Source organism: Oreochromis aureus, linkage group 22, assembly GCF_013358895.1.
Source record: "Oreochromis aureus strain Israel breed Guangdong linkage group 22, ZZ_aureus, whole genome shotgun sequence".
NCBI lineage: Eukaryota > Metazoa > Chordata > Actinopteri > Cichliformes > Cichlidae > Oreochromis > Oreochromis aureus.
In genome coordinates, this window is record NC_052962.1 from 21,358,634 (window position 1) to 21,383,282 (window position 24,649).

General features: G+C 38.7%; 1 protein-coding gene across 1 annotated transcript in view; it reads right to left on the reverse strand.

Moving 5' to 3' along the window:
* LOC116322741 (CUB and sushi domain-containing protein 3-like) overlaps positions 1 to 24,649 on the reverse strand; it is a 374,565-nt gene that overhangs the window by 97,402 nt on the left and 252,514 nt on the right. The window contains exons 11-12 of the mRNA XM_039605961.1: positions 13,201 to 13,304; positions 12,050 to 12,162 (exon numbers count right to left, since the gene is read on the reverse strand). Of these exons, the coding sequence (XP_039461895.1) occupies positions 12,050 to 12,162; positions 13,201 to 13,304 (217 nt within the window). The remainder of the gene's footprint in view (positions 1 to 12,049; positions 12,163 to 13,200; positions 13,305 to 24,649) is intronic.

Sequence of the window (24,649 nt, forward strand, 5' to 3'; positions counted from 1 at the left end):
TTATCGTTAACTCAGTTTCCCTGGGTCTTTTTGCGTGTGTTATGAATAAATCTTCTTTTTTTTGGTACCGGTACTGGTTTTTTGTTGTTGACATAAACCGGTCAGTGGCACAAAAACGGTTGGAGACCGCTGCAGTAGAGGACACCTTGGGTCACGTGGATGGTACTTTTGAAGTAGCTTTTGGTGTTATGAAGAAACTCAAGGGTGACAAGACACTGTAAACTTTATACCTTATATCTGCAACTCAGCTTTACACCTGTTACTTCAGTTTCGTCACTTTAGCTAAATTATAAATTAACTGTTTTTGACAGCCAGCACACCGAGTGTTTCTTCCCAGAGTCTGGCCTTAACAACATTTGTGCAACCATGCAGTGCTATCAGTCTCAAATCCTCCGTGGTTATCTTACTGTGTTGTGCAACACTATGTCATGCTACAAGAGCTCATCGTCCATTTTGAAGAGAAACACACTGCCAACTGAATCTAGTCTTACTTGAAGGTGATTGGCTCTTGTTTTGCTGAGTCAGGCGAATTTCTGAAATGCGTCTGCTTCTCAGTTCATGTAGCCTGGAGCAAATTCTGTATCCCTCTCTTTCTGTTTCCTCCTTCCCCTGAGTTTGCAAGTATTCATGACACATCTTTTTTTTAACATTGACTCTGACCATAAGGTTGGACAGATCCTTCTTCTGATTCTACATAAAGGCTCCACTGTGTCACCATAACTCTTTATAATATGTTGTATACGGGATATCAGGAAACATACTTTCTATTTTCCCAGCCTTCCTCTCTTTTAATCCCCTGCTCTGCTTTCCTGTTTTCAGCATTATTTACAGGAGTGGCCCATGGCACAAAGCAAAGGTGTGTGTGTGTTTTTGAGTGTGTGCGCGTTTCTGTGTGTTTCACTGTTGCTGCGAATGTGTGTCTCGGTGTGCGTGCTTGAGTGCGTGTTCGTGATGTATTGCATTAATTTCCATCATGACATCGTCTTTATGAGACCCACAGACTCAACCAATCACAGCCTGCCTAACACACTTGCTTGCACGTGAACACACACACACAGATGCACAGACACATAGCGAAGGAATTGAGAACAAATTACTTTGGAGAGAAAGCGGCACGCTGTCGGAACATTCCTGTATTGCTACTGCTTTTCTTCCTCACATGCACTCACACACACACACACACACAGTACAGTACATGCATGCAACACACAGAGACTTAAACAAACCCAATCACCCATATGCAGTCAGTGTCTTCCTTTGCATCATACACACTGATGCATCCACACACACACACACACACACACACACACACACACACACACACACACACACACACACACACACACACACACACACACACACATATAATCCTATTGTGTTTGTAACAACAAGGCTGACAGATTCACAAAGGGGATTAGACTCCTCAAAGAGTATCTAAGAGTGTGAGTGAATATGTAACTTCTACATTATGTCTGGATTGCACATTTAGCTAAATTCCAATTCACGCCATATTGTCCACAAGAATACATACCCTGATGAGGTACAACAATAAAACCAGTGGCAAAAAAAGAGTGAATAACACTGATGAAACCTTTCGTCCAGGCATTTACTGTAGGTTGATGTTAACTGTACAAGTAACTCCCATCTAAACACATGCCTGCAGCCAGCAAAACACCATAAAAAAGATCCATAGGTGTTACCCAGGTTCTGTAAGAACACGAGACCCATCCCTCGAGGTCCTGTATCCATGACCTTGTGGGTCAGACCCATTTAGGTGTGACAAGTATGACCTACACAGTATTAAGCAGGTGGTTTTCATCTTCTTTGGTAAATACAGGCACGTACAGACACACAGGCACACATAAAAGGGTAGTGTGCAAAATACACTACCTATTCCATATCTGAAAGAATAAGGTAATAGATTTTGGAAGGGATAATGAGACTGAGGGAAAAACTTTATTGGCTGTTTCTCTTTTGTGACAACTGTAAAATGCGCTTTAAGGCTTTGTTGCTAATGGTGAATGAATGCGTAATGTATCATATGCATAGTCTAATCTCTGCTATATGCTGCAAACTGTTTCTTTCAACTGGAGGCTGCCGCTGTTCTGCTATAACAGAGGTCACAAAATAAGAGCATTAAACCCATTAAACCACAACAAATAATAATCTAAGGCAGCTCTTATAGCAACGGAAAAAAAGAGGTATTGAGTGGAAAGTCTATTAGTACTCTCAAACAGGTTTGCAATGTGAAGAAGAAATGAGAAATTCAGCCCGTCTAATTAGCTTGTACTTGTCTGATTCTGTGACCTAAAGGGAGTGGCTCAAATTGACTTGTTCACACTGTAGACATCAGCGAGGATGCTCTGTTGAATAAAAATGATCTCATTTATTACACTCACAATACTGACATTCTTTTCTGCCTCTCTCAGGTTCCAAACCAGGCCACCGAGGAGCTTTTGAGGATTGATTCGATGGGAGATGTGTATAAGAAAGACATCAATTTTCTGTTCTCATTAAAACACACAATCTCTGTCAGTGCTTGTTACACAAAGTGCCCAAAATGTTTTCTATTCAATTGTGTAACTTTCAAATACCAGTAAATCTCACTAAATTGGACTTCAGGATGACAAATAACAACTGGGGTGCATTCTTTGATCTTGACACATTATGGTGCAGAAATGTATCACTTCAGCCCGCTGTAAAAACGCCTCGGCAACCCACCCACATCCTGCCTCATGACCTTGTAATGATCATCAGTGAGCTTCAGAAAGATTCCTGCAATCATCTATGTAGAAAAAAAAATACAGACCACAGAACGAGACACATGTTACACATATTGCAGAGGCATTTTTGTCAATAATACTTTAGAGATGTTTAGGTTACTTCTCTCCATCTGGAAACATCATCCCACAAAGTCTAAAAGAACAAATCTGAACAACTAAAATAAAAGTGAACGTGCAACAGCCGCCAGGTACACAGTATCAAATCAAACCAGAAGTGCAAACCAAGGCTGCCGAGTGTATACTTAAGTAAAGTTAAAGCACCGTTTTCTAAATCTCGCTTCTGTTTAAAGTAAAAGCAAAGAGCTTAATGAGCTCTAAAAACCATCTGGAGCTCCTCCTCAATGAGTTACTTCATGACCAGCGAGGGCCAAAATTACATCTTGTAAGCAAACATTGCGAAATCAGTCTGCGTCTGTTTATTCTAACTTAGCATTTAGAGAATCCCGTGGACTGGGAAACTGACGTCTGAAACCACCATTGAGCAAAACAACTCTTCACTCATTGTGCCTGCTCAGTTACCCAATGCCATGTCTAATTTGAAATATATATAATTTATTAAGTCTTAATGTGAGAAACAATTAAATGCCTTGTAAATTTGGATGGACTGATCAGCATATATAGCATTTCAACACCACTGCCTGGACTGAAGATTACATGAGTCAATAATTCATGAATAGAAAATGAAATACGCTTTACAGAGTTGTGATTAGGTAAGCCCTGCCCTTCACGAGTTACCTCGGGAACGCACACGCTTACAAAAAAGAAAAAAGTAAAAAATGCATCTAGCTTTGACTCACTACCCCAATACTCAGCTTACCCACTGTAAAATTGAACCACATTTCTGGTTATGTAATAAATATTTCATGAATTTGTATTTTATGGTCCCTCTGCCGCTCTCAATGAATGCTGCTTCATCCGCTATGATCAAGAGGGTCCTTCTCAATACCTGAACTATGTACAGTGGAATTGAAATACCACAGGCTCTGCAAGATCCAGTGTGGCTTTTGTTATTCTTAGAAATACTGTGTCCACCAGTAAATAATATCCATAAGATAATTCGGTTTATCTGTCATCATTGCAAAGTCCCTCCCTCTTTCTCACTCTCCATTTAGAACAGGGGTGTCGAAGTCCAGGCCTCGAGGGCCGGTGTCCTGCAGGTTTTAGATAACACCCTGGGTGAACACACCTGAATCAAATGAGTAGTTCATTACCAGGCCTCTGGAGAACTACAAGACATGTTGAGGAGGTAATTTAGCCATTTGAATCAGCTGTGTTGGATCAAGGTCACATCCAAAACCTGCAGGACACCGGCCCTCGAGGCCTGGACTTCGACACCTGTGATTTAGAATAACCGTGCAATCTGATTAGTCCATAAACAATTCTCATGCATCTATCCAGGTTGCACAGAGAAAAAAACCCAGACTGCTCCAAGCTGAAGAGAAAAAGATGAAGAGGACTGGACAAATGATAGACAAAGCATGGCAGGGTTAACACAGGAAATGTATTATAGATAGAGGTAAAGAGTAGTGTATTAGACAAACCTGCTGTCACACTTAAAAATGCATGGAAGCACAACCACAGACAGAGATGAATTCATCACTGACAGCCATACATTGCTGTCTCTCTGTCTCTCTCAGCACACACATACATTAAGGATCCGACGAATCAAGGGTCATTGTCCCATAAAAATCCACCTTGACATCCTTCCCTCCAATAAAGCACATCACATATTAAAAACCATAAAGAGCAGATGAAAAAGCTAAAATAAAAATCTCAGAAGTAACAGCTGAAATTATGGCTCAGTGATGGGATCGTGTTTAAGGCAGAATAGAGCAGAAAAACAGCAGCCTGTACACTCAAAGTCAAGTATGGGAATATCAGCGTATAAATTGATGATTTTAGTCTTTCCTGTGCAGCAATAGCAGATAAGCTAATAGCGCACTGCGATAAACCTGGCAACACCTAACTACAGTAGAGGAAAAAAAAACATTTGTCATGAGATTAACACCATTTCACCCTTTTTTCAGCTGGCCACGAAGCAGGCACTTGATGTTTATGCTGCACTTCTCAAGTCTGCTAGATCGGCATTATATAACACAGGATGATGGGATAATGCGAGAATGATGCACTTAAAAAAGCTGGAGCTGGGGGGAATGACTCATCGCTGGAAACTAATTCTCAAAATCACCATTCAGATGTGTTTGTATGAAAAAGTCAGAAAAATGATTCAAATATTTGCACTTTTTGTTCTTTTGAGGCCACCATACATTAAAAAAATCCATACACACAGATTTCTGTACTGTGTTTATGGACACATACTATATGACAAAACTGGTAATACAGATTACTTGCTCAAAATTAATACACAGTCCAAATCAGAGTTTTTCTTGGCTCAGAATTGGTTGTTAGAAGTGAATACTGGCAATTACAAAGGCATAACACACCTGGTAATCAATTTAATAGTCGCATTCCTTATCAAAACACTCCTTGAAGGCGAGCAAGAGCCAATAACTTTTTTCAAATGGTAAGAATCAGCGAGTACTCCAAAGCAGACCAGAGGGTATCCTCTGTGTGGCGTGTTGACTGCTGCATCAATCCAATTGGCAGCTGGTGGGTTTAAATTATAGAAAGCAATGTTGGTACTCTCAAATCTCACTCAGTACTTAAAAGCTCAAAACTAAGATGAAGTGGTGGTGATGCTTGAATGGTGAAGCCCCTCTGCAGTCATACAAAGAATCTTACAAGGCTTTTCTGCCAAAATTATTAGTTTAATTCCCCCACACTGATACCCATAGCCTCACACCAAAACTGTCTTTTCTTTTTGCTTTTTTTCGCTGTTTTTGCTAAAACAATTGGATAGTAAAGATGGACTTTATTCAAAAACTCCATCTCATAAAGCCAAGAAGAAAATTCAGTACAGTTTTTTCTTCTGTGTTGTGGTAATTCTATTTGGAAAAGAACACATATTCATATTTTCAATATTAGTCAAACAGTTGAAACAATATGATTTATTCATCAGTCCTATCCACCAAAAAGAAGAAAAACAGAAACGCTAAACAACAGCAAGAACACTATACTGCTGAAACTAATGAACTTGAGTGACATCCCATTTTTAATCCACAGAGTTTAAGGTTTAATGTGATTTTGCCCCACCCTTTGCAGGTATAACATCTTCAACTCATGGCTTTTCACAAGGTGTAGGACTGTATTTATGGGAACTTTTAACCATTCTTCCAAAGGTGTATTATTGATGTTGATGTTGGCAAAAGGCCTGGCTTGCAATCTGTGCTCTAATTCATCAAAAGATGTTCTGTCATGTTGAGGTCAGGACTCTGTGCAGGCCAGTCAAGTTCTTCCACACCAAACTCACTCATCCATGTCTTTATGGACCTTGCTTTTTGCACTGCAATCATGTTGCAACAGGAAGAAGCCAACTGTTCCCATAAAATTGGGAGCATAAAATAGTCCAAAATGTCTTAATGCTCAAGCATTAAGGGCACATTAAGAGTTCCTTTAACTGGAACTAAGAGCCTTAACCCAATGCTTTGCATTGTGCTTGATGATGTACAGCTTGGATGCAGCTCCTCAGCCACGGAAACCCATTCAATGAAGCTCTCTATGCAATGTTCTTGAGCTGATTTGAGAGCCATGTGAAGTTTGGAGGTCTACGCGCCTCCGCATCTGCTCCCACTCTGTGATTTTATGTAGCCTTCAGCTTTATGGCTGACTTGCTGCTGTTTCCAGTCACTTTGACTTTGTTATAAGACCACTAACAGTTGACTTTGGAATAATTAGTAGTGAGGAAATTTCATGACTGGACTTGTTGCACAGGTGGTATCCTATCATGGTACCACAGTGGAGTTCATTGAGCTCCTGAGAGCGGCCTATTCTTTCACAAATGTTTGTGGAAGCTGTCTGCATGAGCAGGTGCTTGATTTTACACACCTGTGGCCATGGAAGTGATTGGAACAAGTCAATTCAATGATTTGCATGGGTGAATGAATACTTTTGGCAATTTTTGTACATGAATATAGTAAATGAATACATAAAGAATTCTAAAAATAGCTTCCAATGTGTATGATAATCATATTTACTGACTTTATAGCATTACTGTAGCAGGTTTATATGTTCACACTATGAATTCCAGATATTTTTCAGACACAACTCTCTCTAACTTGGATGTGTAGACATTAATAATGCAATTAACTGATCATAAGCAAGTATGTGCACCTCTACAAGAGCTGAAGTTTGGCAGTTTGGTATTCTGGAGCAAAATGGAAAAGAGGAATGCCTGAGCCACATTGATCTTTTGGAAGCAACTGTTGCTGCCAATTAAACTAGGAAGGGTTATGAGGGCATTTCCAAATGATTTGAAGTCTATCATTCCACAATGAGAAAGAATACTGAGAAGTAGAAAACATTGCAGATAATTGCCAATCTTTCTGGGAGTGAATGTCCCAGCAAATTCACCCCAAGGTCAGATTGTGCAGCGCTCAGAGAAATTGCCAAAAATGTAAAGCATCTAAGACTTTACAGGCCTAGGATGGTAAATCTTAAAGTTCGTGAGAGTACAATTAGAAAAAGACTGAACAAATATGGCTTGTTTGGAAGTTAGAAAGCCTCTCTCTAGAAAGAAAATGGCAGCACCGCTTAGGTTTGCCAAGTTGCACACAGCATATCAGCACAAACTCCTCATCAACTATCAAGCACCGTGGTGTAGGGGTGATGATTTGCGCTTGTTTTGCAGTCACAGGACTTGAGGACCTTGCAATCATTGACCACAAATTCCTTGCTATACCAAATTATCGAGAGTTAAACGTGAAACCATCTATCTGACAGCTAAAGCGCTGCCAAAACCAGGTTATGAACAACACAATGATCCCAAGCACAGCAGCAAATCTACAACATAACATCTGAAAATGAAAAGAATCAATACGTTGCAATGGCTCAGTTAAAGTCCAGATCTCAACATGATTAAAATGCCGGGTTGGGACCTTAAGAGAGCTGTGCATAAACAAATGCCCACAAACGTCAAAGAACTGAAGAACACTGTTAAAGCAATGTTAAATAAATAATAACATGGTGTAATATATGTCAGCATTTTATATCTTGGTGAGGACCTGATGAATTTTTTTCCTTGTATGTAAAACCTTGGATTGAACGATTGTGAGCTTTCTTTTTACCATGACTGTGTATCAATAACCCTACTGAAACAAATACATAGATATGCCAATACATTATATCCTCAACCCTCACTGACACCTCATTATGGACTGTGAAGACAGATACACAGCATAAGCTCATGATAAATGTATATATCCACAGAGTAGACAGAAACTCATTGAAACGTTAATGTGAACACTGTCGATAATGTCGCAATGCTGCCTTAAATCAATAGTTGTGACACGCCATAGTTTATAATTGACTGAAAGACTGGTGTAAAGTCAGGCTTAACTTCTAAATGTGGGGGACATAACTACGTTCCCACTGTCATGCTGGGGGGACTTGCAAAAAGTAAGGTGAGGTTAGGTAAATCATAAAATTTTAGGTTGAGCACTTGGTTTAAGGTTAGAGTAGAGTAAAATGGAGTAATGGTTAGTGTCAGTCTCCAGGGGTTTATGTAAGTAAATACAATGTCCAATAGTGGTGTGAAGTGATGGGAACTCAGCTGTGTGTGTGAGTTTGTACGTGTGTGTGATTTGTATGCTCTGCAGCAGGAGTGGAGTCAAAGTGTTCCCAGGTCGGTGACCTTGGCTTTAATAATAGATGAATGGTGACAAGAAAAAGAGAGGGACACAGGACCATGAGAAAGAGAAAAGCAGAAACACAGAGACAGACAGGGAGGGAAAGAGTGCAAAAGAAAAAAAGATGCAGGGCTGGTCATTTGACAGACAACAGAACAGAAAAGGGATGTTTGATACAGGAAATGGGAGAAGCAAAAAGAGCAGAAAGGAGGAGAAACCAAACAACAGTGCATTAGAGAACAACTGACAGAGAAAATGTTGTGATTTCAGAAAGAAGGGAATGAGAGGATGGTGGATAGATAGATGGCTAATAAGGAAAAATGAGACAGAGGGAGAAGGGGAAGAGAGGGAGAATGTGAGGAGCGAGAGGGGTGAGTGACTTGCTAGTAGAGCTTCGTTGGCTTACTGATGGAGGACCTGTCTAACACACATACACACTAACAGAAACCCACACCCACACACACGCATTGTTAGTGTGGCTTTACAGAAAGGCTGGAGTTACTGATAATGTTTATATTTCATAGCCAAGGTCTATGGGATATGTCTATGTACTCTACAAACACAGGGTGCCCCTTTTTTTTCTTTCTCGAAAAATAAAAATAGATAAATAAAACACACATACATCTCAGGCAAGTACCCACCTTTTTATTAAATCTTGTGGGTGATGGAGCCGGCACTCTGAGACAAACACATTTATCTTGTACTGAGAACTGGCACTTTGAATGGTTTGGGGGTTTGAGCAAAAAAAAAAAGAGTCATATTTAAAGTACTTTTTTGTAGGTTTTGACAATCTAAGAATGTCAAACACATTTATATAAGTATGATGTAGATGTAAAGGAGGCACACTTAAAAGTGTAATAACAGGACAGTAGATATTGAACAGCAAGCAGTCCTTTCTTACATAATATGCTGAGGATTCCTTAAATTCTACATTTATGCAATTTTTTTAAGTATTTATTTGCATTTAAAAGCTGAACTGGCATCACTCCCTTGTTAACAACAAAGTGACTAAATAGCTACATATACAGTGTTTAACAAAGACCCCCCAAAACCCCCCACAAATATTAAGAAAAAATCCTTAAAACTAAGATTATATCATTTATTAGACAAATAACAAACTGATTTTGTGCTTTATACCCAAATTTGAGCTAACGCACTGGACTTCAATGAGAAGTCAGAAATTAATCAAGCATAAAACTCAACCACTAAAACCAATTCTTCTGTTAATGAATGGCAGTAAATAACTGTAATTTTGCATCTCAATCAAAAAAATAATAACAAGCTTCATTATTTCTTTCAGCTTTTTTATAAAACAGTAAATTTGAAAATTCATGGATAACACCATTAATTATATTTTAGCATTAAAAATACTACTTTGATTAAAGAGCTTGTGCACACTGGTGAATTAACCAATACAGAAACATAAAAATGATTTTGATAATTATGAGGACTTTTAATTTGTAGTAGCAGTGGCATAAACCTTACACTGGGTGGTATGGTCCCCACAGCGCACACAGTCTCTTATTGCTTTTCAAAGAACATAAACACAACTTTAAAGCCAGCACAGCTGTGATAAGCTTATTGTGGCAGAAAATAACAAAACCTTGTAACATCTAAATACAAATGTATGGCTTTTGACAGTGAATACGCTCTAACAACACTGCACTGGTCTTCCATGTATTGTGCAGAATAAACTTGCTGTGTACTACTGGGTACAGATTAAGAAAGAAAACCCAGCTCTTATGCCAATGCAATGAAGCAATATTATAAGCATGGGTGCATTTAGATGGTGGCTCTCTCCATTAGCTTTTCTATTGATCTCTATGGGGAAATCACTCAGGAGAAATGAATGGGCATATGCACAATTATCATTGAGACAGGAACCTTATGTCCTTCATAAAGGTGATATTATTTCAAGTTAGTTTTTAAACTTTTAACATTACCTGCGCATTTGCTTAAAAAATTGCCACCAATACATTTGTTATTTGCAGAGTTACTTTAAGAAACACAGACCTGCAGTATTTCATTATTTTCTATTTTAATCATTTTGATGTTATGTCTTTTTAATCACTGTGTTTTCAGTATATCATTTGAACTTCACAATGAAACTCAAGGAGCATAAAGGGCAGAGATATATCAAAACAAGTGTCATTGTCACACCCCTTTTGGAACTTGCTGCATTACCAGACTCAGCACTGTGACCTCATTATGACAATAAATCCGCAGATGATGACACCCAAATGAGGTACACAAAGTTCATTTCTGCAGCAAAGCTCCCTTCTCTATGTTTCATGTACTGTGATCAAATGAAAACTACATCCATCACACAGGAAATTTTGGAAAGGTTAATATTTTTAGTATGGCAGGAGCTGATTCGACAGAACAGAAAAACACTTTGTTCCTAACTGATATTAAGATGAAGGTCATATGTTGCTAGACAAGCATGTATTTTTAAAGCAGACCAATGCATCTACAAAGATGTTCTGTTTGATCAAGATAAGTCATTGCTTAAAGGGATTAACAATGAGAGACCTCAAGAAACCGAACTTTTCAACTTTTTTGGAATTTTGACAGAAATAAAATTTCCGTTGCATAGCGTAGTGAAAAATTAAGACAAAACTCCCACAGAAATCTAACCTGATATGGACGAGATGCTGGGATCATCCTCAGACTATAACACCCTCAAAATGTGGACGATAATGTTGAGGGCTAAGAAGCACTCAGGCTACTTTTGAAGCCATCCACAAAGACACAAGTCATCTGTCGACTGATTTAAGATCCCCTCATTAGTATCTTTTAGTTTATCAACACATAAGCTACTGAGCAGTACTGAATGGTGTACTGAATGAGTGAGAAATTTTATGATTTATTGCCAATGAATTTAAATTTCAATCGCAAAATACACTGTTATTCCTTTGTTCAGTCATACAAGTCAGTTTTCTAAGATTGAACACTTAGAATCATTAGTTAGTGCCTAGAAAGGCAAAAATAAAATGCATTTAAAATTAGGGGAAACCTATAAGAACGAAATCCAAGTACATTAGATGTGTATATCAAATAAGTAGAATCAGACAGATATAGACAGGTAATATCTAGCAGTGATAGAGTCGATGCAAGTGATGAGATATCAAAATTACTTGCAAAGTCACACTGTGTTACATGCAAGATATCCAATGCAAAATGTTATTGAGACATAAAAAGAGCAATGCCAGGACAAAATGTACAACCCACAGATTTATAATGGTTACTAGTTTATCAACTTGATATCATCTTCATATTTTTTTTGTGACCAACAACATGTGATTAAAGATGGTGCCACCCTGTGTTTTACTGTTTGATGTGCAGGTGTGCTCAACATTACCAATACAAAATAAACAGTTTTTTGCCATCTCATCCTTGGTATACAAACACATAGTCTGACAAGTTTGAAAATGTCTTCACAAGTTATTTAAATGCATCTAATTCACACACTTTCCTTCTCTTTTTCTCTCCTACAAAAACAAACACATGCTCATTACTTACCTTTATAGTTGATTTTAAAGCCGATGGAGCCGACGCTCTCGTCTGACTGTAGGTGGAGCCACATCTGGTGGGTCATGCTGACTATCAGGTCAGGAACAAAGCTACCTGATAGGCTGGAGCACAAAACACACTGCTATTAAATCACTGTCACCATAATTACTACTATAAAAAAGTATCATTTTCATCATTGCAATCATAGCTATAATCAAATTCTCAAGTGATTCCCTGAGTGTGAACAAATTGCTGGAACATACTGCACTGGAGTTCAGTGCTTTGCTTTGGTTTTGCAGAATCCTGCCTGAGTATGGCAAATTGCTTTGAATAGTCTGATGCTATGCAACCTTTTTTCAGAGTGCCAGTGCCGTTTATAAGCAAAAGCTAACAATGACCATCTACAAAGTGAACCATAATCACACACTTTGTAAAAGGTCTGGCACTGTTATCTTTGTGGGCACTACATTTTACAAATTCAAGAACAGTGGTAGACAATGCTGATTTCTGTTTTATGATCAAATTATTTTATGCCAAAGAGATAGACATTTCTGAGTTAGATGGATGCTGATGCTTTGCATCAAGCCCAGAATTACAAGAAGTACAAGACAAAAAGTACCTTTCTCATTGATTATTCTCACAGAGCACTGCTGCTTATTTGCATAGCTGGTCTCTGTATCTCTACATATCAGTGATATTTACTTGCCTCTCCAACTATTTTTCATATTTTTTTCAGGTTATAGTTACACAATATTAAAGACAACAACTACCACCATTCTGCTATTGTTTGAGAAATGATGCAGGTATGTGTAATATAGATATATTGTGGAAAGATTTTAAGTAACCCTTCATCTTTTTATATTTTACTAGTAAAATGGGAACTAGGTGCAGTGATTTATTGAAACATGTGCAAACATACATGGGAATGCAGTACACAAGGTACAAACAGGAAGCAAATATTTGGCATGAGCAACTGTATTCCTCAGCAAAGCCTGAACTGTCTTAGCCAAGCTTTCATGTAATTTCTTCAGGGATAGCTTCAGAAAGCCTGGACGACCACTGCTCACTTAAAATTACAAAAAAGTACTGTAATATACACTGATCTCTGGATATGTGGAAAGCAAGTGCAAAAGTATGTCAGTTTATAGTATAATACTTACACCTGTAGAATAGTCGTAGGATCTCCAACCTCCCCTCCATCTCCAATAGTTAGAGTATCATAGGCAATCTCTAAGTCAAACTCTTCAAAGTTGATCTGGATGACCTAAAGTTGACATGCATGAAAAAAAAAAACAAGCATATTCACATACATGTGAGTTATTATTCCAACACAAGTCAAGCAGTAATATATAACTTTATTTTTTTAAATCAGGGCTACTCAATCAACAATAATAAGAAGAAAAAGAAGCAAAGTTCAGAAATCTCAGCACTCAATAAGGAACGTGGTTATTGATTCTGGCTAAACAAGAATCGGTTTGGAGGTCATCGCACTGAGCTCAAAAAATTCCACATTCATTTTGAAAATGGTGGATTTGATCTTGATCTGGTTATAATTGCATTTTTTGACAAATTGCATTAAAAAATTGAATCTACACTCTTGTAGCTGTCCTAAAACTAGCGTGAGCTAAATCATGCTACAAAAGGTTGCATATCATATCTTGTCATGTTAAGACTTTTACCTGTGATCACATCAAAGTCATCTCTGTCTCTGAGTTATACCTGAGCATACTGTATATGAATCATTAGAATTCATTCATGCATCACACAATGATGCATGATTTCATTCAGTATCGCACGATGAAGAGGGAAGACGAAAGTAACACCTCTGCTGTACACTTGAAGCAGTGAGTAGCAGCACACAGCTCAAAACTCTGATCGGGAATTATTAAACCAACACTTTCTGTTTCATCTAAGACCAGAGAGAAGCACATTTGGCAAAAGAGAAGAGAGAATGGGGGGAGGGTTGATAGAGAGAATGAAGAAGATGGAGGCAGATGGAAGAGGAGAGGACAGAGGAAGAGAGGAAATGGGGGTAATAATGAGCACATCTTTGATGCTAGCAAAGTACAGTGGTGGAATATTTCAAACTAAAATTCTGACTTGACCCTCAGGGGAAGACTGAAACCTCAATCTGCCTCCGCCCTGCTCTTTTTCTCTCCTTGTGAGGAATTTCCAGATTTCCAGAATGAATATTCTGCTGGAGCACTTCAAAGGCACCCGAATGCATCGTGCAGGTCTTATTTTCCTGTATGCTGCTATGTTAGCACTAAGCATATTTGCATGCACATCGGCACGCTCAAAAACTCTGTATATTTATTACGTTTAGGTAAGACGTCATCAATACAGTCCTCTTTTTCCCTTCACTACACAATTTAAACACCAGAAACATGACACCACTACTGTGCATGTTGAATGGATACAGTTCATTCTTTATGCAACTTTAGCTTACGAATTTATGAAAAGGGAGAGAGCATAAAAAGTGGCTATCCCCTGATTTTTTTAGTTTATGGGGCTCATTTTTTGCCATTTAATACTTGCTTTACCTCTTCTGCCACAAGCAAGTAAAGTTATCTTTTGACTGACAACAACTAATGTAGACATACCAAAATATACCAAAAAAAACTGGCAAAGCGTAGCAGCACCATCACCCGATTTCACCGGAAATGAAATAAGCAAGAGTGTATACAAAGATGAAGCAACAATCTGCCCACTGCTCAAGGTGCTGACTCAGTCTTATCAGTATGTGAGGCAGCAGATTGGATTAAAGCATTACCTACAAACCTGTTAAAATCTCTCTGGAAAGCATGCACACAGACACACAGAAACAGACAGGCACAGGCTTTGTGGAGATTACTGTATCTATTGCTCTGATTACACAGTCGCCATATTCACACACACTTATCGCCGTATTCTCATGAACTCAAAGCAGGTTCTCAGCACAGCAGCAAATCTGAGAAGTAACAGCCGCGTTTATGTGACTGTTTGTACAGATTTTATAGAAAGACAACATCAGATCGTGCTTTTACAAGGATAATCATGATAATCACAATACTTAAAAGTCATGTTGTGCAGTTTTAAAGTCGCAAATGGTTGCTGACATAGCTGCATGACTTTCCGTAAGTGAAACACTGTTCAAGAGCTTACAAACTTTATGGAAAAAGGTTTTTTTTCCTTTTTCTTTTGCACCTACACTAATGTATGGATGCCATTCTTCTGCAGTGTTGAAAGTATAGACGATGTGGTACTGGGCACTGGAGACGATTAATTTGACAGCAACAAGTGCGGGTCTATCAAATGCAAATGGTGGAAAAATAATGGGAGTGCTTTATAGATATATTTTGATTTTGAGTTGAATGATCAGAGATTACCAAAAGCTTTCCACAGCAGGTTTCAGATAAAAAGAGAAAAATCTTGAAACTTACTAGGCACCGCAAAGAAACACATCCAAATGTGCATAGAGAATTCAAAGTGAGTGGGTTTCACTTGTTCAGTGCATGCCAGAAACGAGTGAAAATGAAATCGTAGTTGCAGTGCTCCACACACAACATTCACAGATTGATAGCTCATGAAGTAAGCTGGGAGCTGTCATTACTGTATTGTCTTTCACACTATATTTCTGTGTGTGTGTGCCTCCAATTTTTATAGTGCTTACAGTCAAAAAAAGTGAATGATGAGAGTATACTACCAAATAATTGGTATAGTGAGTGGGTTTAAACATTACTTCTATCCCAAGTAGTTGAAATAACTATTAATCAGGCCAACAAGCAGATACAAAAAGTTTGAAGGCTGAGGACAACAAGGGCATCGATATGCAGAAACGCTACAAATAACGCCTTTTGGTGGCTTGCTTAGTTTGCTGTAGGTAGGGTTCAGAAAATACCTCATTCTCAAATGTACTCTATAAAGAGTATTCCATTAAACTTGTTCTATCTCGTTGTATATGTCCTTTACAGAATGCCCTAATGACACATCAGCACTGTTCACACAGCATTAAACACAGCTAAGCCATAAGCACATTGCACTGAGTCCATGCATGCACTTACGTTTATGCATCTATGAATGCTGCACTGAAGTCGGCTTCGACTGGAACCTCATTAGTGGGAATGTGAGGGTCAGTGTTTATGTGTGTGTTCCTTTTCACTTTTAGTGTGCTCAGTTTGTGGTTATGATAGATGAAGCTGAAAACTCCACATATTTCCCCTCTCTTCTAATTGGTTGGTGTTCATGCAAACATCCATCTCTCTGTCGCTCTCTTTTCACTAGCTATCTCTCCCGCTTTTCTCTCTTTCTCTCTCTCTCTACCACCCTCTCTATCTCTCTCTAATTGGCTGCTGCATGTCTTCCTTCTATCCGTCTATGGCTTCTAGCCAATGAGGCGACAGAATTGGATTTCTGCTTGATAAAGCACTTCCTTTGGTTGTCGTGGAGACAATGAGGTGAGCGAAGCTCCTCCCTACTTATACCATAAAAGATCTTAAGATACTTTGAAGATATAGTTATACTAGGAATATGTGAAACACCTGGTGAGTGACACAGCCGGTGATGTAAAGCGGGCATTGACAGGGCTGGGGAATAAAAGATTGTCTGTGACAGCATTACCATAAACCCTGATCAACACGCTCCCCTTGAATGTGCTTCTCCAGTATAAATCGTGCCATTGTGATGAGACCTGGGATGCAGCTGATGAAGACTGATGGTTAAAGTCCGAGACTACTCAGTGTTTTGCCCCTTACTTATACTTTTTTTCAGCTTGGACTGCCAGGTGCATCCTTTCCAGATACCAACTCTGAACAGGAACCAGTGGGAAAGGCTGTGCCTGCCCCTTACTGTTGCTATGCAACTACTGAACTATAGAAAGCATTAGAATCACAGTTCTCCTATGATAAATGTTTAACATTTTTAACCTGAGCCCTTAAAAGTGCTATGCTGTTCATCCCGTCAGGAAGATGCAGAAGCATACCATTTTAATGACAGAAAACCAGTGGAGTGTTTTTTTTCTCTTTGCCTACTAGCTTCAGTGTATGTCTGATTTTTTTTAAGCCTGCAGGGCATTTTTGAATTTAATGCCTACACTATTAATGGAAAATCTACCTAAAACAATTCCTTCCTGTCTTTGAATTGAATGCCCTTGCATGCACTTCTTTTGTGTATATCATAGGGGTGCTAACTAAATATTCATCATCGCAGCACTGCAGTAGTCATCTTGTATCCATGTGTTATGCATTAGACTGTGCATGCAAATGTGAATCGGGCCACAGAAACCTAGCACACACTTTATAATGTAAAAGGCTCCTGATTTAGGTGTGTGTCCAGCTGTCATGAAAAGACTAAAAGATAGCTAAGCACCTACAGTATGTGAAGAGTTTTATCCAATCTCCTGCATCATGACCACATGATATTAAGAAAGAAGTGTTTTGATTTGCTCATATCGCAGGATATGGAAATTCAAGGAGAAGGGGAAACCAAATGATGGCGAAAATACAGAAAAGGAGAAGAGAAGAGAAGAGAAGAGAAGAGAAGTCTAGTAATGGGCATGCTGTCCTACCATCCCCAAGGTTAAATGAGAACAGGAGAGAATGAATTGGCTCTAAAGGCTCATTCTGCCAAAACTAAATGAAGCAATAACATCAGAGAGCTATAGAACCCCATTAACACTTAACCTGAGAGAGAGAGGGTGGTGTATAGGCAGAGAAGGAGAAGGATGGAGGGAATGGGGCTTGCAAAGATCGGGAGAGAAGAAGGGTGGGAGCGCTTTGGAAACTATGTATCTTTACCTTCAGAGTATGAGAAGGCACCTCTGTGAGAATCTGTGTGAATTTCAGCAATGGAGAAAGAGATAGGAGGGAAACAGTGAAAAACAGATTTTTCCCCTCAAGTGCCCTCCTCGCTCGCTGTATTCTCTCTTTCTCAATAGTAATTTGATGGTTTCAGCTTGAGCTCTTTAATGAAGAATCTGGGTAATTCTGAGGACAGTGCCTCTGGGAGTTGAGGAGGAGGAGAGTGGGCAGTGTAAAAAAGAGACAAAGAGAAGGAAGAGGCAGGAAGAATGAGAGGAAAAGTACAAGTTGAAACAGGCAGAGATGTGTAGAAGTAATAAAAAAAGAGAGATATTCGACTAGCTGTAGAGACAGGACTATTCCCTTGTTTGGAACGTGTTGTGCTGGCTACACCCTCTTGCTCTTGTGAGTCTCACACTGCCTCTCTTTTAAGGAGTTTGGGCTTCTGTTGTTGCCTTCCCTCATACTGAGATCAACCTACTACTGCCCTGTCTGCTAAGTTGCCCCTCGTTGCCACATCAGCTCCCTAATTGAGAACAGATTTTTACTGCCAGTACACCAGATCATCACTGCTCCCATTCTGTCACAGTCATTTTTGCCCATTACCTGTTGTTTACCTGCCAGTTCCCAACTGTGTGCTTGCCTCTGCCACCTGCCCGACATATGTAAGCCTGCTTTTGGACTGGTAAATTACCTTTTACTCGACAAGATGCTTCTCTGGATCTGCAATTTCCTGTTGTCACTAAACATCTGAAGCATGCAGAATGTGAATTCCTAAACCAACAGGAACTTACAAACACTAACTGAAATGTGCTCAACACCAACTGTGAGCGCAGCCTTAACTAGAGAAAGTGACTGCAGTAATTGAAGATCAATATCCCGTGCAGTGTGGTAGTGTGTTTTACTTATTTATTTTATTTTATTTTTTAACATAACGTTTAAAGTAGATTATTACCAACTTTCTTGACAGTGAGATACAGTATACACCCTCTTTTTTGTGAAATACCAAAACATTATATTATAACGTGTAAATCCAATAGTCAAGATGTGATTGAAGCAAAGACTTTCAGCTTTAATGGCCAAATGATATAATAATAATAATTATTATTATTTTTATTCCATGACAAATTAAGCAGGTAAAAAAAAGTTGAACTTGTATCTGTAGCTTTACACTGGAATTCTTCGAACGAGGTCCAAAGAGATTTTGGGCTAACATTGGGTTGAATAAGACAAACAAACCCATCAGAGACAAAGGAAAAAAACTTAAGAAGTGGCTAAATTAACAATCTAGTACATTTCTACAAAGAAGAAGTGCACCTGCCCACTCAGCAACATTCAAATCCCTGAAAGACCACAGAAGGCAACTAAAGCAGATGACTGTAGAATTCTCTAAGCCTGTCCTGGGCTGAAACCACAACTTTAGACATGTGAAACCAAGATCACTCTGTAAACTGTATCTATGATTATGAAAAGAAAAAAATGGTGGAGAAGGAATGAAAATGCTAATAACAGAAAGCACACCACAACACCTGTCAAACATGGTGGAGGCTACATTATAGTATGGGCTTGCATAGCTGCTAATGATACATGCAACACTCTCTAGTCTGATTCAGCCAAAATCTGCAAAACGGACCAGATAGCATTCCACAGGTCTGACTGAAGAGCTTTCAAGGCAGAAGCTCTTGGGCTGATCTCAACCCGATAAAGCATGCTTTTTGGTTCTTCTGAAGGCAGAGAGACCCACAAATAAGCAGCAGTGGAAGATTGCTGCAGCAAAGGTCTAGCAGAGCATCTTACAGGAGGAAACATCACATTTGGTGATGTTCATGGGCTGTAGGCTTCACACAGCCACTGACTGCAAAGGATTTTCATCCAAGTATTAAAATAATCCTTATATTTTAAATTATGCTAGTTTCTCCAATTAATTTTGAGCCCCTGAAAATAGGGGGCAATGTCAAATTTTGTAAGAACCTATGGAGGACCACAAGAGCCACGCGCATCGAAATAAAAATTTCTGTGCTTTAATAATGAATTGTAGAATAAATTCTGCAATTGTAAATTCATTTTTGAATTCCAATTTAATAAACTGCATTTCAAAATCCTTTTTCCACTTGCATTTCAAAAAACTTTTCCAATTGCACTTTAATAAACTACATTTTAAAATCCTTTTTCAGTTGCAATTTAATAAACTGCAGTTCAAAATCCTTTTTCCACCTGCAATTTAATAAACTGCAGTTCAAAATCCTTTTCCACTTGCAATTTAATAAACTGCAGTTCAAAATCCTTTTCCACCTGCAATTTAATAAACTGCAGGTCAAAATCCTTTTTCCACTTGCAATTTAATAAACTGCAGTTCAAAATCCTTTTTCCACTTGCAATTTAATAAACTGCAGGTCAAAATCCTTTTTTCCACTTGCAATTTAATAAACTGCAGTTCAAAATCCTTTTTCCACTTGCAATTTAATAAACTGCAGGTCAAAATCCTTTTTCCACCTGCAATTTAATAAACTGCAGTTGAAAATCCATTTCCTTTCCTGTTCGCTCCTGGATTAGCTGCTGGATTAGCTCTTCGATTAACAACTTGCTGGAGGCTATTCAAATTAGCCACACCGTGGGATGTAAGGAGCTCTCTGATTGGTTGGTCAGACACAGGCTGTCTGCCAGCCTGGATTTTTCTAGCTCATAGTTTCGCCTGCTGCTACGAAGCGTGTGTGCTTGTACAAAGGCCGTTCAGCGTCGGGATTTACACTCGGCTCAACACAATGAAGGGACCCTGCAGCGAAACGGAGAGCCAACCTCTGACTGAGTGCCCGTCTACACAGTCTGACCACCTGTTGAAGGTAAGGTGCTAACGTGGCTAACGCTAGCATCACCGCACGTAGCCCGTTATTTTAAGGTCATCTTAGCTAATGAAAGTTTTACGTCGCAGCTGTACGAGCTCGCTACGTGTTTTGTAAGCTGCTGTGCTCTTCACAAATAAAGCTGGAAGCAGCTCAGACTGTTAGAACCAGCACTGAGCCCTGTTACATTTATACAGTGTTAGAGCAATGGCTGCAACCTACAGCCTTTAAACTAGCGATTAAAATGCTGACAGTAAACTCGTCAGTCCAGATGTTACCACATTACTCTGTGGTACTTAGAGTTAAAACAACTGAGACAGGCTGATTAAAATAACAGCTGTCATTTCTCTCATTCCTTATATCAAGACTGGAGATCACACTACTGATTTCAGTTCATTTAATATGTGAGTGCACAGATTCATTCTCAACTGGACATAAATGATGATCAAAGGTTGTATATATGATGAATTCATCAAATCCCAGCCTCTAACACAGTGCGCTGAATCTTAGCTTTGAATGTCCAGTATATTCTAATCAGTGCAATGTAAGCATTCACTGAACCTACAGTATCTACACCTGTGTGGTAAAGATACAGATAATGAAATTTAATTATTAATACAATATACATCATGGAAAATGAAAGCTGAAATTGATTCAGTTTAGTACTTTTCTCTGTATGCTCTGTGATTATAAAGGCCTTAAATTCTGTGATATATACTGTGAATGATTTTCACAGAGGTCTTAAAGTACTTAAATCACTGCTGATAGTCTGGTTGTTTATATTTTCACATGTTTTTGTGTCTGTAGGGCTGTTTGATGACGATTTGGACTCCTCTGGGAGATGAGGACACACCCACATCTGTTCCATACTGCAGCCATGGATGGTGTTACAGCTCTCAGTCAGCTTTGGGCCATCAGACGCACACACTGGAAAACCAGCACCTGGACTTCATGCAGGAGAGACGGCCTCGGTGTTGGACTCTGCATCCTCTACTTTACCTCCTAATCTCTTTCTCTTTAACACACAATTAAAATCAATCCAAAAGAGTGTAAACTTACTGAGGAAGTCTCTAACTTGTACACATTTGTACTTTTACTTGTTTTATGAGTTATTTTTAAGAAGAGTAAAGTTATTCACATAAAGTTGTTATTGTTCTGTATTTATTCTTTTGTATCATGTACCACAGTCATACTGAACTTTACAGACATGGTGAATTGGAGAAAAAAAGATCACACACACACACATACACACATATATATATATATATATATCATTCAGCTTCAGCAGTATTTCTATTCATCTTATGAATTCCAGTCTAATGTCAATTCACTGAGTTCAGTTTTGGTCTTAAACTCCAGAGAATACCACCTGGTTCAACAATGTTTTTTATCTGATTATTGGCAAAATGTTTTCTTCTTTCAGAAGAAAACATTCTTCTGAAAGAAGAAATTGGGCTCAATTTTGCCTGAGGCTGAAATTGAGCCCAAAGAAACAACAACAAAGTTTAGTTCCTCTGGATTTTCCATGGAAAATTGTTTTATCACTCATCCAGGTGACTTCTCCAGTGTCACGGATGAGTGATGAATGTATCCCACTGGAAACCATTGTGTCCAGTTAAAGTCAATTGACTTTTTTTTTAAGGAGAGTTGTTAGATGCTGCGCTCATGAGGACAATGGGTTTTAACTTGCAGCACAACACAAAGCTGCCATACTGGATCAACGATCAAAACACTTAATTGAGCAGAATTAAGGCAAAATGTAATATCCTCATATGATGACACATCACACATGATCCAGCATTGCTCTAAGAATGCAAACTTTCTTATTGGAAGTTTCCACAGCTGCCAGAAAGGGACAGATTTCTGTATGGTCTTAATGAGTGGTCGTTGCTCTCTCGTTGTCTCTGGAATTGCTGCACAGAGGATGTAACACCCATGATAAGCACTGAGGTTTGTGTCCTTGTCAGAAATCAGCAATACTCAGCTCCAGGTAAGGAAAAGTGGAACCAGAAGATATTCAAATGCATCTCTCCACAGCTGCTGATGAATTCTACGAAAAACAAAGTTAGTTAAAAACATTTGCAGGTGAATCACCACTGATTTATCAGTGACATCCATTTACTCAAAAATTACTGACAAGTGGATAACTAGGAGATAGAGAGATATATATATCTCTATATATCTCTCTATATATATATCTCTCTATATATATATATATCTCTATATATATATCTATATATCTCTATATCTATATCTATATATCTCTATATCTATATCTATATATCTCTATATCTATATCTATATATCTCTATATATATCTATATATATATATATATATATATATATATATATATATATATATATATATATATATATATATACACACACACACACACATACACACACACACATATACACATAATTTCAAAATGTCCTGTACAAAATGGAACTGTATATGACAAATGTGGTGTGGTGCTTGTGGAATTTTTAACAAGGACCCTACAAAACTTTACAGTACTCATGCTGCCAAACTTTTGACAGCTAGGTGTGCAGTAAGGCTGGGTATCGTCACTTATTTCTAGAATCGATTCATTTCCGATTCACAAGGTCCCGATTCAATTCAATTCGATTCAATTCGATTTGAATCTGGGAAATTTTGACAGTCAGAAATATAATTAAGATCAGTACATTGACATATTTTTGTATCTATAAAAGGAAGCTGACACACGCAAGACTATCAAAGGTGTGAGCGTCACAGCAGATTTCTTTGTGTCAAAGTAGCTGAAGATAAAACAGAAAAACATGATGGTGGTTTTCCTGGCCTGAGATTTTATAAAATATGTATCTGCAGTACATCAAAAACGAAAGAAAACCATTAATCAACATATGAACGTTACCTCTGACGTTACAGCGGTTTTATTAGAGACACGGCTAAGCGTTTTGCATTTCGCATAACTTTAAAAAGTTTAAATATGTTCAGTATTGAACGGCAGAAATTAGGTTTTCTTTTCGGAAGTATGTAAAACGAAAAAAAAAAAACAGCGGCCGACAGCGCTGTAAACAACAGTAGAGTTAAGCATAACAAGCAAGCAAATAATGCAGAAAACAGTACAGAGAGAGAGAGAGCTGTGCATGAAGTTTGATTTTATCGTGGGTGAAGCAAAACAGTAAAAGTCAGAGGGAATTCATGACGATGTTTACGTGAAGCGTAGTTTGGATCTTCTTTTGCTGCTGGTTCGGTCAATATTTTTTGGAGAGAGATAAAACTAACAGCTTTAGAATCAGCGCAAAAAGGGCGTGAACACAAAGTGCTACCCGCCGAAACATCAGAATCAGCGAGCTGTCGGCTTTCAGCCCCGACCGTGTCCGTGCAGTTGTTGTGCCAGAAAGTGATTGCCGTCGCGCAGACGCTTAAAGCTGCAGCGCCTGTCGGGTGAGAAAGGCGACATCTCACTGATTCTGATCCGCTGGTCGCGCTGTGTGTTTACGCCCTTGTGCAGAATCCGTGTACCTGCTCTCATTTACTGTCTTAGCTGTTTGGTGGTTGTTGAAATTTTGTGAGGTTTCACCTGAGATTCTGGCGTTTCGGGCAAAATAAATTTATATTAAAAATCGATTCAGGATTTTAATGAATCGATTTCACGTTATCCAAGCCAGAATCGATTTTAATCGAGGAATCGATTATTAAAACCCACCCCTAGTGTGCAGTTCCTGCTTTAAATGCATTCAAAATCTAAGTGATAAGAGGCCAGAAATGTTTGAACTCGCTTATGAACCTACATCACTGAGGCCGTCTCTCCTGCATGAAGTATAGGCGCTGGTTTTCCAGTGTGTGCGTCTGATGGCCCAAAGCTGACTCAGAGCTGTAACACCATCCATGGCTGCAGTATGGAACAGATGTGGGTGTGTCCTCATCTCCCAGAGGAGTCCAAATCGTCATCAAACAGCCCTACAGACACAAAAACATGTGAAATGTAAACAACCAGACTATC